At 42.4% G+C, this 13,047-nt stretch overlaps 1 protein-coding gene and 1 long non-coding RNA gene across 3 annotated transcripts in view; one reads left to right on the top strand and one right to left on the bottom strand.

Moving 5' to 3' along the window:
• The window catches only part of PIEZO2 (piezo type mechanosensitive ion channel component 2), a 475,806-nt gene that overhangs the window by 430,143 nt on the left and 32,616 nt on the right, over window positions 1–13,047 (top strand). The window contains exons 38-42 of one of the 2 annotated variants that reach the window (XM_030810770.1): window positions 219–385; window positions 1,111–1,277; window positions 7,604–7,768; window positions 10,304–10,714; window positions 11,406–11,664. In XM_030810770.1, coding sequence (XP_030666630.1) covers window positions 219–385; window positions 1,111–1,277; window positions 7,604–7,768; window positions 10,304–10,714; window positions 11,406–11,664 — 1,169 coding nt within the window. The remainder of the gene's footprint in view (window positions 1–218; window positions 386–1,110; window positions 1,278–7,603; window positions 7,769–10,303; window positions 10,715–11,405; window positions 11,665–13,047) is intronic. The other variant, XM_030810771.1, reaches the window with a different exon arrangement.
• LOC115834762 overlaps window positions 10,522–13,047 on the bottom strand; it is a 33,713-nt gene continuing 31,187 nt past the window's right edge. The window contains exon 3 of the long non-coding RNA XR_004029665.1: window positions 10,522–10,596. This is a non-coding gene — a long non-coding RNA (uncharacterized LOC115834762). The remainder of the gene's footprint in view (window positions 10,597–13,047) is intronic.

Genomic DNA, 13,047 nt, shown 5'->3' with positions numbered 1-13,047 from the left:
ATCCTGATTTGGTCTGCCACTGCGTGTGTGCAAAGCCCCATGAAAGCTTCCTGCATGGCAGCTCTCCTGCGTTCATGATGAGTATCTGAGTCACATGCCTTATTAGATGCACAGGCCAAGAGCCAGGTCCAGCTTTGGTAAAATATCGCTGGGCTACACAAAAGCAAAATCAATGGTATTTCGTTCCTTTAACATCTTGTTGCCTTTCTTCCTCCTAGATAATATCATCAAGAGGATATTTAATATTTTGAAATTTACCTGGGTCCTATTTCTGGCAACAGTGGACAGTTTCACTACTTGGCTTAACTCCATTTCAAGGGAGCATATTGATATATCTACAGTTCTGAGAATTGAACGATGCATGTTGACGAGAGAAATTAAGAAGGTAACACTGCCGGTGTAATTCTTTTTGCTCCTTCCCACATTAGGAAGACATTAAAAGTCAATGTCCAAAACTCCAGGTAGGATAAGACAAAGCCCTTTCTTTCCAGACAGTTGTGGCATAACCCCTTTGCTTTTCTGTATGTTTAAATCTATTCCACACTAAGAATTAAAATAATTAAATGTCATGCACATGCACCTACACACACACACACACACGTCACAGAATGGCAACTTTATTCATCCTATCCCTCCCCTCACCACAGTTTGCAGGTGCACAGACTTTGCCTTGTTCTATATCCCTGTATCTAATAGAGAATTATAGTTTTAGTCTAGAAAGTGTAGAAAGTGGTGTTTTTTTTCTCCCTCCTGAACACTGAAGTCTGGAAAGTTTGATCTGAAACTTTTTTATAAGAAAAAGTAGGACATGCACAGAATAACAAAATATATGGTTTAAAGACTGTATTTAAAAATAATAGTTCATTTCTTGAAAAGTTACTATGATTTGGCAAAATTATCTACCTATAAGAAAACATTTACTTAGATCTACCTAGTAATGTTGGAAACCACTTATGAAATGAGTCGACATCAATCCCCACTTGCCTAGCATGGTCCTAATCCTTATCCAGGCATGCATGGGTATGAAAAGCTGTCTGCGTTAAGAAATGCCAGGTGGCTATACAGGTAGATGCCTCCGTAAGAACTGTGGCAATGTCTCATTCTCCTCAGGGCAATGTTCCAACTCGGGAGAGCATCCACATGTACTATCAGAACCACATCATGAACCTTTCCAGAGAGTCAGGACTGGACACCATTGACGAGCATCCCGGAGCTGCTTCAGGTGCACAGACAGCCCACAGGATGGATAGTTTAGATTCACATGACAGTATCTCCAGGTATTTCACTTTCTAACAATGGGTTTACTTTTGACAAAGGTAACTGAGGTCATCAAATATAAGAAATGGATGTGTGAGGTGAAAGTTCATCAAAACCATGCATGGACCCCCACCCACCCTCTTCCAGCTGTCGCCATCTGTACAACAAACTATAAGGAATATTGTCCTCGCCTAGAAGGAACCAGATAAAAGCAGATATCAATAAGACACTATTAGCTATACCTGTGTGACCCAAAGGCACAGTATAGAGATTTCCAGGCGGGAGGCAAGGAAGAATGATCCCTCCCAACCCCAAAGTTATTATTTGTGGGACGTCTTTAGTGCCTTTCAAGATAGCCGATCCACAGTGTCTTCTACATTAGGGTCTTCTACTTCTGTTGCTATCCTTGATCTTTCCCTTCAGAATTGTTACCTTAAGGTTTATGATAAAAATTCCCAAAAAGTATTATGTTAACTTCCATCTTCTCTGAGTTTACTATTGTATGCATTGTTTCACAACAGGATTGTCAGATGACACAGTACTAATGGATTCGCCAGGGGCCAGCACTAAGCACTGTACCTGGGTTACCTCATTTTATCCTCTAAGACCCTATGAGATGCATGCTATTATTATCCCTGTTTTGCGAAGACAGAATTCAGTTACAGAGAGATTAAGAAACATACCCAAAGTCACACAGCTAGGATGTATATAAAAGCGGACCCACGATACAAAATCATGTGGTTTAGCTCAGAACCCAAGCTCTCAACCACCCTAGTATGCTGTCTCTCATTGCCTCTTCCTGCACCGCAGGCCAACTTACTGCCTGTCCCAGAAAAGCCTCAGAATTCTTTGCATCACAGTGTTCTAGATCGCTGATAACAATTGTACAGAGCTAGATTCTAAGTTAAAGCAGAAGTCCCTGTCTTAGGAGGAAAAATCGCCTTGTTAGGGTGAAGCGCTAGACCAAATGAATTACACCTTATAGCCACCTTCACAGGTAAAGAATTGTACCACTGAGAACATTCATGTTTTATGTTTTTCATTAAACATGTTGAGTATCAGCTATTCTGTGCCAAGCCCTGGGCTCTATTCTGGGAGAGGCATATAAAGATAAGAGTAATCCCCTAAATGGTTTGAGCCTAGGAAGAACTGAGATAAGGCCATTACCTCCTAAAATGCTTACCCTGGGGAGGACAGTAGAGACTGGTGTCTCTGACTGCTGGTCAGAAACTCCTGGATGGCTTTAGAGTCACACTTTAGAGCAAGGCACTAATGACCTGGAAAAGTATTTGTCCTTCACAAATGCTGGATATATTTCCAGATGAAATAGGAGGGGGAGCTGAGACCATTTTATTGATACCAAACCCAAAATAGACAACTGGATGTTGGAATTACAAACTGAGTGAGGAATGTGGGTAAAAAGAAAAAAAGAGTTTTGCCCTAAAGTGCTAATTAACTGTTGCTGCATTCCTGTATTTAAGCCTCTCTAATTATGCCTATTATTTTGCTACCCAATAATTATTATTGAGGCAGATCCATATTATTGGTATGAAAAGATCTTTGTGATATATATACACAGTAAAATATATACATATATTTAGTAAAAATCCAAGTTTTAAAATAAGATGTACGCTAAGCCTAATTTAAAATATCTATATTCATGCCTAGATTGATTTAGAAGTAATATTCGTGCAGATAACACTGTGCATGGGTATATCCCTGCCTGTCCCCCTAAAATAGGTATTGATTCTTTTAAAGTCTTTTGAGGGATAATAAAAGAGACTATGTTTTTCTTTTAATTGGTTAATAATCTTTGCTTATTTATGAGTTCCAAAGACACAGATATTTCATCTATTATTATATATTTTTGTGGAAAGAAGAAACATTTAGGACAGAAACTCTTTATGATTTCAAGGTCAAACATTTATTTCCTAATTGAGATTTGGTTTAAAGTTTTAATTCATGGAATAAAATAATTATTAGAAAACTGTGTCATCATAAAACTTTCTTTTTCAGTGTCTTTCTACCCAAGAATGTGCACATTTCTCAATTATTGATTTCTGAAACCATTAGTAATATCAAAGTTATAAAGAGAACATTTAATATCATATCCTTCCACTGGTGAGTGTTACCAGAGCGCCATTGTGTCTTCTTGAAAACCTCCCACAATCAACATTTTGAAAGGGGAGCTTCTGTCTTCTCCTTTGACAGATTCCATTCAGACAAAAAGTCATTCTTTATTTTGAATTTTATTTTTACTTTCTGAAAGCTATTATAACTGTTCTATTTAGAAGCTTCCAGATGTATTAAATTCATTCTTATTGCAACAAATGTCTCCCTATCTATTGATCATTGTATTTAAACTGAATCATTCTTTAATTCAATGTACTTAATTCATTTTAATGCTAAAACTTAAAATCCATGTCTAGCTCCATGTTACCTAAGCTCTTAAGTAGTCCAGCTAGGTCCTCCTTTAATCCTAGAGGGACCCTGCATGGGCAAGTCTGTGAAAGCCCATACAGGTTTGTGCAGCAGGGTGGGTGGGGAGCCAAGATTTGTCCGAATGTGGTGAGCACTCGAGATGCTGACTGGTGCTGCTTCCTAGTTACAGGGTGAACGAAGGGATATTAGGGAATCTAAACATTTCTAAGTCTACCCACTGTAGGAGCGATTCATGATCAAACAAGCCTTTTTCAAAAACCAAGAGAATGATAGGATGAAAGAAATGCTGAGATTCTCTACACGTACATGTCCCAAATGGTGTTTCTTTTATTTGTTCATTTATTTTTGCGTAACATTCACACGCATCCCACTGCTCTCAGCTTTGGACTGTACTGCTCTGTATATATCTAATATGGACTGGGCCTGATCCAAATTATGTCTTTATTACTTTTAAATTCTAAAATAAAAGGCTCAGACAGCTCTGGTGAACTTAACCGAAAGTCATGATCATATTCAACTGGAATCATTTCCTCCCATGCAATGAAGAATACGATCACATACATGCGTAGTGTTGAGTTTGAATATTGCACCTTTATATCTTTCTTCAAGAAAATATGTTGCCCCATCATGTGATTTGTAAAATTTTTCAAATGCCTTTTTTTAACCTCCCTTCTTGCTTCATTTTGTAATACAGAGTTTTTTTTGTTACCTGAATCTCCAAGTGTGGCAAGTGAAATGGGTAATGAATAGAATTGCCTTTCTCCATTAATTTGTGATGACACTAAAGGTAATTGGTGACATTTTTTAATGAACCTCTTTTGAAATTTCATGAAGCCATGTAGTCTCCCACAGGGAAAAATCATACAAAGATACAATTTTTTTTCATACAATCTGAAGGGTTTTATAGGCCTCCTGAGTATCACACATGAGCCTGGCTTGAAAAAAGATGCTCTAGAACCAAACTCTGAATCAGTGGCCCCAGAGAATATTCAAAGGTGAATTGAAAATAAATTTTTCATAAAATAAACATAGATAAATCCCATCTTTATGACTTTTTACTGCATAACAATGAACAATAAGCCCCATTAAGAAATTAAATATTATAAATCACAATTAAGGAGGAAAAACAACTGGTTAAAATAAACTCAAGTAACTGCCTTTAAATCTGACCTAAGACTGCAAATAGGAAACCACACTCATGATAAAAAATTGTGAGTTAAGAGATATTTAAATTCATTGATTGTTTTTTGACAAAGACTGTCAAAATATCCCCCCAGTTTTAAAATGGTCAGTCAGTAAATACAATAACTAGTAGGAAACCAGCACCTTTAGAATTAGGTTTTAATGTATTTTTATTTTGTTTTTCAACCTAAAGAAAGGGGAGACAGAATAGGGCCTATCTTGTTGCCAGTAAAGGAGTTACCTCACTTGCCCTTTTCTGCAGTGAGCCATATTTCTAGGCTTTGGAAACTTTCAAATTTCCAAATCATCATTTGTCTACACTGTAGTGTCCAGGGAGCCATGCTGATTGCTGGAAAGGTAGTAACCCTCCCTAGAAGAGGTTCTGCAGTGGAAGTCATTGGGAAGGGTCTGGTGGCCAGGAGGCTGCCACTCCCCAGTGAGGTCATGCTCACCCAGTGTGGCCAGTGCCCTTCATGGCCCCTGCTCCGAGGCCAGTGGCATGAATTTTACCTTTAAGCAGACAGTAGACAGAGTCTGGGTGGGATCCTAGCAAGTGAATTTGTAGTCCCTTTGACTTACGAGAATAGTCACGGTTTCTTTCTAATCCAGATGTAAAATGGCAAACATTTTTAATGGTTGCTTTGTATAATCAGATAACACAGAAAACATTAGTTAACATTCTGAGGGGCATTCCCAGGTAGGAGGTGGTTAATATTTTAAATATGTCCTCTGAGGGGTTGCCGTGTGTTCCTGTAGTGCTCACAGTGGGGGGTCCCGTCAGGCGGGTGATGGCAGCCGTCCCCTTGGGCCTACTGTCAGGGCCTATTTTTATACATTTCCTCCCCTTCCTATTCACTTTTAAACTGTCCTGGATTGTGTGACGTATTGGTTGCCCTACCGGGAACCCAACTGTGTGGGATTATGTAGGTTCTGAGAACTCCATCCAAGAGTTAACAAGAAAAACAGGGCTTTTGAATTAGAACCGTCAGTTCCCATGAAGAAAACCTGAGCAAAGCTGCAGGAGACTGCACAGGCTATGGGGTTGCATCTCTGCAAATATTAAATGAAATATAGAAAGGCGAAGTCCCCTCATCTCAGAAACATAAAATTGGGGCCCCAAAAAGGGGCACTGATTCATCTAAAACCCAACAGCCAGTTAGTGTCAGCATCCCAGTCTTCACTGTGTTCGTCCAATGCTTTTCTAATTTATCTTGTCATTGTCTCCTCATTTTGTCCAGGACATGGTGACATGGTGACATCTAAAAGAGTTAGGGCAAAATAAAACAAAACAAAACAGCGTCAATGTCCTTATTAGAGAGTCTTTTGGTTGCTCACAGGCTTATCACCCTCACCGGCTGCCCCTGTCTTGGCCACATAGCTGTGACATGCACAGCAGCATGGCCAGCCCCACTGGAGAAGTTACGGCTTGTGCTCCAGCACATGGGACCTGAAAAACTCTTTTAACAGGTTCCATGAGTGAATAACTCAGATTTGCTCCTCCCAGGCTTGCAGTGGTCATTGCGTCCTGAACATCTTCCATCTCTGCCTCAGGATCCTTGGCTGACAGTATATGGCTGTGCAGGCCAGGCACCTAGTACTCTCCTAGTGAGTTCACTTTATGGCAGTGTTCAGCCTCCCACGTTCAGCCTGGAAATCAGGCATCCTATATCTCTAAGAGTCTGTTTCTGTTCCCTGGGTCAGCCGGCCCATGAGCATACAAGTTGGAAGATAAGTATTCCAGTTGCTTTCTGTAGAGGATCTTTGGGCTGTCTGTCCCTCTTTGGGGTTGAACCATGTGTGGGAACTGAAACTATGCCTGTGTCACACCTCTGTGTGCTTCCTCTCGTGAGCATCCTCACCCAGCAGCATCCTAGGCCTGGATCTGCCATCCTCCCTCACCAGTCACTGCTCCATTGGGTACCAGGAGATTAGGGTTTTAGGCAGTGGGTTCTCTCCATCATGGCATCCACCAAGCCCTAAAACATGATCCAGAAGAAAAATTAGGCAAAATGAAAAGTTAACAGACAAAATGACTCTGCCATTGCTCAAGTTCCTTTGTTCTTTCCTTTACAGCCTTTTATTTTATTTCTGATGTTGGTTTATATCCACTGCATATTAAACCAGCATCCCGACTACATGCAGAGCATCTCATTTGGCTTAACTGAATATCACTCCAAAAATGGGGTGCAAAATTCAGTTTGTTGTCATTCCTGAGTTTCCCCTCTCTAATTCTGAAGACTGTGCTAAAAAGAAAAAAAAAAAGATTGAAATCTTTTATGTAAATTCTACATGAGCAGTTATTTCTGTTCAAGCAAGTTGGTTAATAAATGCTCTTAACTCAGGACTGCAAGCTCCAAATAAAGCATATTTTCTTTCATTTAAAAAACCCTCTGTTATGAAGTTATAATTACATAAATTATACTTTGTAACAAAAATATTGGGACTTGTCACTTTTCTGTTTCTTAGTCCCACCCAGAGAGTGCCATTTTGTAATGTGTCACTAGCCAATATGTTTTTTAAAATCCAGTACTCGTGTGTTTCAAGGACCTGCACACAGGTCCTTCCCCCTCCCTGAGCCCCGCTGCAGTGGCCTTCCTTGTCGGTGGTGTTGGTGTCATGTGTGGTTTGCTGCATGGCAGTGTGTTGGTCAGTTGATCCGTGTGTAACCTGTGTACAACTTGGTGTTTTAACACTGTGTTTCTGTAACTATTTGCGCTGCTAGCTGCTACACTGAAGCAACCATGCTGTTCTCAAGGCAGTCCACCCTTGATGATTTAGATGGACAAGAAATTCCTAAAACAAGCGAGCGTGCTCGGCCTAGGCTCCGTAAAATGCTCAGCATGGATGTGTCCTCCTCATCAGCTGACAGTGGCAGTTTAGCATCAAGGTGCTTAACTTGTGCATGCTTTGTTCTGTCGTTTTAATCACCTCTTCCCCCCTTTATGTCACTGCAAATATGAGTTCTTGTGATATATGTTTTTATTTCATTTTTATTTTAAGAATCTGCATGACTAACCGAAGCATAATCACCACTGCCCTCTGTGAGATGTAATTGTTCTCAGGACAGCATTATATTAAACTAACCACTCTTTAGTTTTTGTCTGTTAGGAGTTTCTTTAAAAATCCTTATCACAAACATTCTCCTCCATGTTTTCAGTATTTCAAACTTTCCATTTTCAGAGACATAAGCATGTTTCCTCCATAATTTAGAGCTTCTGAGGGCACTACTCAAAGGGGGAACTCTGTTTGCAAAGGTAGAAAACTTCTTCTCTTGATGTAATCAAAAGATGCATGCAGTAGGAAAAAAATCTAAAAATCTGTCATAGGTAGTCATTTTTAGTGAATATTAAATAAGTCTGCATGTTATTTGCCTAATTGACATAAAAGTCAGAATACAGTTTACCATTGGTTTTTAAAAAGAATATTATGTAGCAGAATGTGTCACCTTTGTAGCCTATAACTTTTATTTTGGGGAAAAAATACTGTGGCTTAAGTTCTCCCGAATCCTACCCTAAAACAGTATTCATTTAGAAATAAAATTATTTGCACAGAACCCGAAAACTCTTTTTGAATTGCCTTAGGATGGTGAGGGGGCACAATGAAGTCAGCAGCTACACTGTGCTTCTCCTGACATGAAAACAGCCTAATCCAAAACAAGTTTCGTTTTGACTGCTCATAGTGGCAAGTCAGAGGGCATCCTCTTTTCACTGGCAGCCGTGTATCTCGGTGCAGCCCTGCAGTATGCTGGCACCTGGCATTGATGGGAATGCCTTGGCCATTTGACAAAGTCCTCTGGCGGGCATGTGCCTCCCATGCCAGTCCATTTTCTTGACCTCTGAAGGTACCCTCCACCCCTTGGTGCCACAAGAGATCCAAACCAAAGGGAGCATGATTAGGACTGATGACAGTCTTACTGGCCATGAGACCTGGTGTGGGGTTGGCTCCAGTAGTCTGGAAGTTCCCTGGGCAATGGGTCAATGGCATGGCCCTCCTAGGAAGTATATCTAATTGAGGTAAGTCTTAGCAAAAATCTGTTTTGGCCTGGCATTTCAACGGCCCCTACATGATGTGCGCACTCAAGGACACAGCCCTGGGGATTCTAAACACCTGAACACCTGAGCGGGCATCAAAAGCTCAGGCCAATCGGGTTCTTCAGTCACAGGATGCCATGAACCACTCTGCCAAGGTTCATTCATTCATTCACTCATCCATATGTCTATACTGGTATCTGTGACAAGAAACATGGGTACAGTCTATGCATTTGAGAATCTCAGTGTTTATGGAAACCTGGTGGTCACACGTGCTGTTCAGGTAAGAATACATATTTCAGAGTCTATAACATCATCCTCCCACATCCAAGACAGATTCCTAATCTCCAGGTGGGTGTTGCCCCTCTCCCCTCCATGGCTGGATGTGTCTGAGGTAGAGCAAGCCATGAATGTCACTGGCTGCCCTCTTGTCATTGGCTAACCTTGTCTGCATGGACCTGACAGGGAAAGTTTAAAGGAACAAAAGAAGGAGACAAAGGATATGAGAGAAAAGAACAGAATGCCAAAGGCAGGGAGTGAGGATGAGAGTAGAGAAGCTTCTGGAAAAGGAGTACTCAAAGAGGACCTGGTAGAAGAAAATAAGTAAAGTTGTCGACAGGAGAGAACAGAAGCACACCCTGGGGTGGAGTGGCCAACTGGAAGGGAGAAGGGCCAAGGAGAGCTTGCGTGGGAAGAGAGTGGCTGGAGTCCCACGGGGAAGGGGAAGCCCTGGGCACAGTGCAGGGAGCTGGGACGAGGGTGGAGATTCCACAGACGGGATGCACAGAAATGCAAAAAAGGCAAAGGTTGGAAAAGCAGGGTGGAAGAATAAACATGAAAGAAGGGTGGCGTTTTTTATCAAGCACACAGTTGTTCAGTGTAGCCAATATTTAATCATTCCCATTCCCATTCCCCTCTTATGGTCTGGGCAGGCCTGTTGTGTAGGATGGAGGGTAGAATAGCTATTTGCTAAGACTTAGCTCTTGGTCCAAATCTTCAGAGCTTCTGCCCTCCAGAGATGCCCCTCCTTGAAGCAGACAAAACAGTGGGTAAGCTGTGCTGTGTTGATATGGAAACAGACTCTGGAACCCGAGGCTGTGAATCTAGATACTCCAACTTGTTACGGGGGTGGGTTTTGCTCTTTGAGAGCCACGTGACTGGCTCTGGTTCTAAACTATGTGTGTGCACTGTCAACATTTGCATTGGAGAGGCTGCTGTTTGCAGTGGCTGCAGAACAGGAGTGATTATCCTAAACGAACAAAGCAGATGGAATGCAGGGGGAAAAAATGGGGCATTTCCTTAGGAGTTCTGATGACATCTCTCAGGAATGGGAAAGAACCCCAGGAGTGTGGATGTTAAGACATGGGCTCTGTGCCCACCCTTTCTCCCAACAGCGAGCCCACGCAGTGTACCATGCTGTACTCACGCCAGGGGACCACTGAGACCATCGAGGAGGTGGAGGCTGAGCAGGAGGAGGAAGCAGGGAGCACGGCGCCTGAGCCCAGGGAGGCCAAGGAGTACAAGGCCGCCGGGTACGATGTGGGAGCCGTGGGTGCTGAGGAGGCCAGCCTCACCCCAGAGGAAGAGCTGACACAGTTCTCCACCTTGGACGGGGACGTGGAGGCCCCACCCTCCTACAGCAAGGCTGTGAGCTTCGAGCATCTGTCCTTCGGCTCGCAGGACGACTCTGCAGGCAAGAACCACATGGCAGTCAGCCCAGATGACAGCCGCACCGACAAGCTGGGGTCCAGCATCTTACCTCCCCTGACCCATGAGCTGACAGCCAGCGAGCTGCTGCTGAACAAGTAAGGGTCCAGTGAGCAGATCAGACACGTATCCCGAAATCACCACTTAAAACATATGCCCTAATTCTGTATACAGAAAAATTCATATATAGAAAAAAGTTCATCTAGACACTTAGAGCAAACAGACAATTCCAAGACTTCTTGCATTGGAAGTACAAAGCAAACTTCACTCCTACCATGACTGGTTCTAGAACCAGCAAAACCCAGAGCCTTGTGTTGACATTTCTTTCTATAATAAGGTCTGATATTAGGTTGTCTCTGGAGGAAAAACAGGGACATAGGAAGCGAGGAACACAGCAGGAAGGATGATGCTAAATGAAAATCAGTAATTTGGAGAAATTAAAGAAAGGCATGGCCGGGTGCAGTGGCTCACACCTGTAATCTCAGCACTTTGGGAGGCTGAGGCGGGTGGATCACCTGAGGTTAGAAGTTCAAGACCAGCCTGACCAACATGGCGAAACCGCCTCTCTACTAAAAATACACACAAAAAAATTAGCTGGGCGTGGTGGCAGGCACCTGTAATCCCAGGTACTCAGGAGGCTGAAGCAGGAGAATGGCTTGAGCTCGGGAGGCGGAGGTTGCAGTGAGCCAAGATTGCGCCATTGCACTCCAGCCTGGGCAACAAGAGCAAAACTCCATCTCAAAAAGAAGAAAAAAAATAGACATATTATCATGTGGTTTACTTTAACAGGATGTTTCATGATGATGAGCTTGAAGAGTCAGAGAAATTCTATGTGCGGCAGCCCCGATTTCTGCTGCTCTTCTATGCCATGTACAACACTCTGGTGGCCCGCTCGGAGATGGTGTGCTACTTCGTGATCATCCTCAACCACATGGTCTCTGCCTCCATGATCACGCTCCTGCTTCCCATCCTCATCTTCCTCTGGGCCATGTTGTCCGTCCCCAGGCCCAGCCGCCGGTTCTGGATGATGGCCATCGTCTATACCGAGGTAGGCCTGGACGCAGACCCCTGTGGATGGCTTCAGGCGGCTATGCAAGGGGAAGCATACCTTGTCTCCCTGTGCCCTCTCTTGAGATGGGCCTGCCCTGGTCCCAGACAGTTTCACATGGAACATGCAGTTCCACAGACATTCTTAGATACACAAATCGTCAGCAGCAACAGTTACCTAGCACTTAAATTCTAAAAATCTTTTCACACTGCACATCTCACACACGGTGGGTACTGGCATCATTCCCATTTAACAGATAAGGACACAGCATCAATGAGATTAAATAAATGGCCAAAGTTGCCCAACTGGTGAGGGGTGGGGACACGTTTGAAGCCTGGTTGCCTAACCTATGATATTAACCACTGAGATGATAATAGGCTTCTGCAGAGTCGAGCACAATGCCTGGCGCCACCGGGGGTTCAGTGAATGGACCCTGTGTTAAATCATACAGTCCGGCACTTTGGACATAGTTTGAATAGATCATACATACTTTTCATTTTTAAACGTAAAAGTAAATTTCCATACGTCGCGACACAAAATTGTACAAGCACCCACTTAGCATCTGAAGGGTGGCTGTCAGCCCATTTTCATCCCATGTGGGGTATGAGGAGCCTTCTGCTCACTCTTATGTTCCTGCTTTTCTGTCCTGACCTATTCAACATAGACAGGATCATGAATGCCCATGAAAAACATAAAGGGACTTAAAAAAAAAAAAAAGCTCGATATTCTTGGTGCCTGGACGACCATGGTGCTTTGTGCTCTCAGGTTTGTGAAGAGACTGATTTTCTTCCCTGACTTGTAAGGGAAAGTTTTCACTTTCAACAGTGCTGTAATCACTTCTTAAAGGACAGTGCTCATGCTAGATGCACACCCAAAGCCTAGAAGTTTTGTAGGTTATAAGTAATTCAGTAGCAAAATTAAAACAAAGCTATACAGTAAAGCATCTCAAAAGTATTTGGTTTAAAGTATTGATAGCATGCATCTTATTTCCATAAGGAAAATAAAGGGTGTGAAGTCAAATATATATCTATTACTTGAATTGGCCAATCCAAGTTAATCATTCCTAAACTTTATTTTCATTACATCACTTCAAGATGTAAATGACTGCCTGTTTAGGGAATGGGTGCCAGTCTATAACCATGTGAGTACATTTATCAAATTCCCTTTCTTACCTAGGGCTGAAGTAAAATACCAAGAATGTGGAAAAGGGAACAAGAGCTTCTTGCATAGCTTTCACCTTAAAAATAAAATATTTCTGGCTATAGTCCCAGCACTTCAAGAGGCCAAGGCAGGAGGATCACTTGAGGTCAGGAGTTCAAGACAAGCCTGGGCAACATAGCACGACCCCATTTCTACAAAAAAATAAAAAACATTAGCCAGGCA

The sequence above is a fragment of the Nomascus leucogenys genome, chromosome 4 (genome assembly GCF_006542625.1).
Source record: "Nomascus leucogenys isolate Asia chromosome 4, Asia_NLE_v1, whole genome shotgun sequence".
Lineage (NCBI taxonomy): Eukaryota > Metazoa > Chordata > Mammalia > Primates > Hylobatidae > Nomascus > Nomascus leucogenys.
This window is presented reverse-complemented; position numbering and strand designations above follow the sequence as displayed.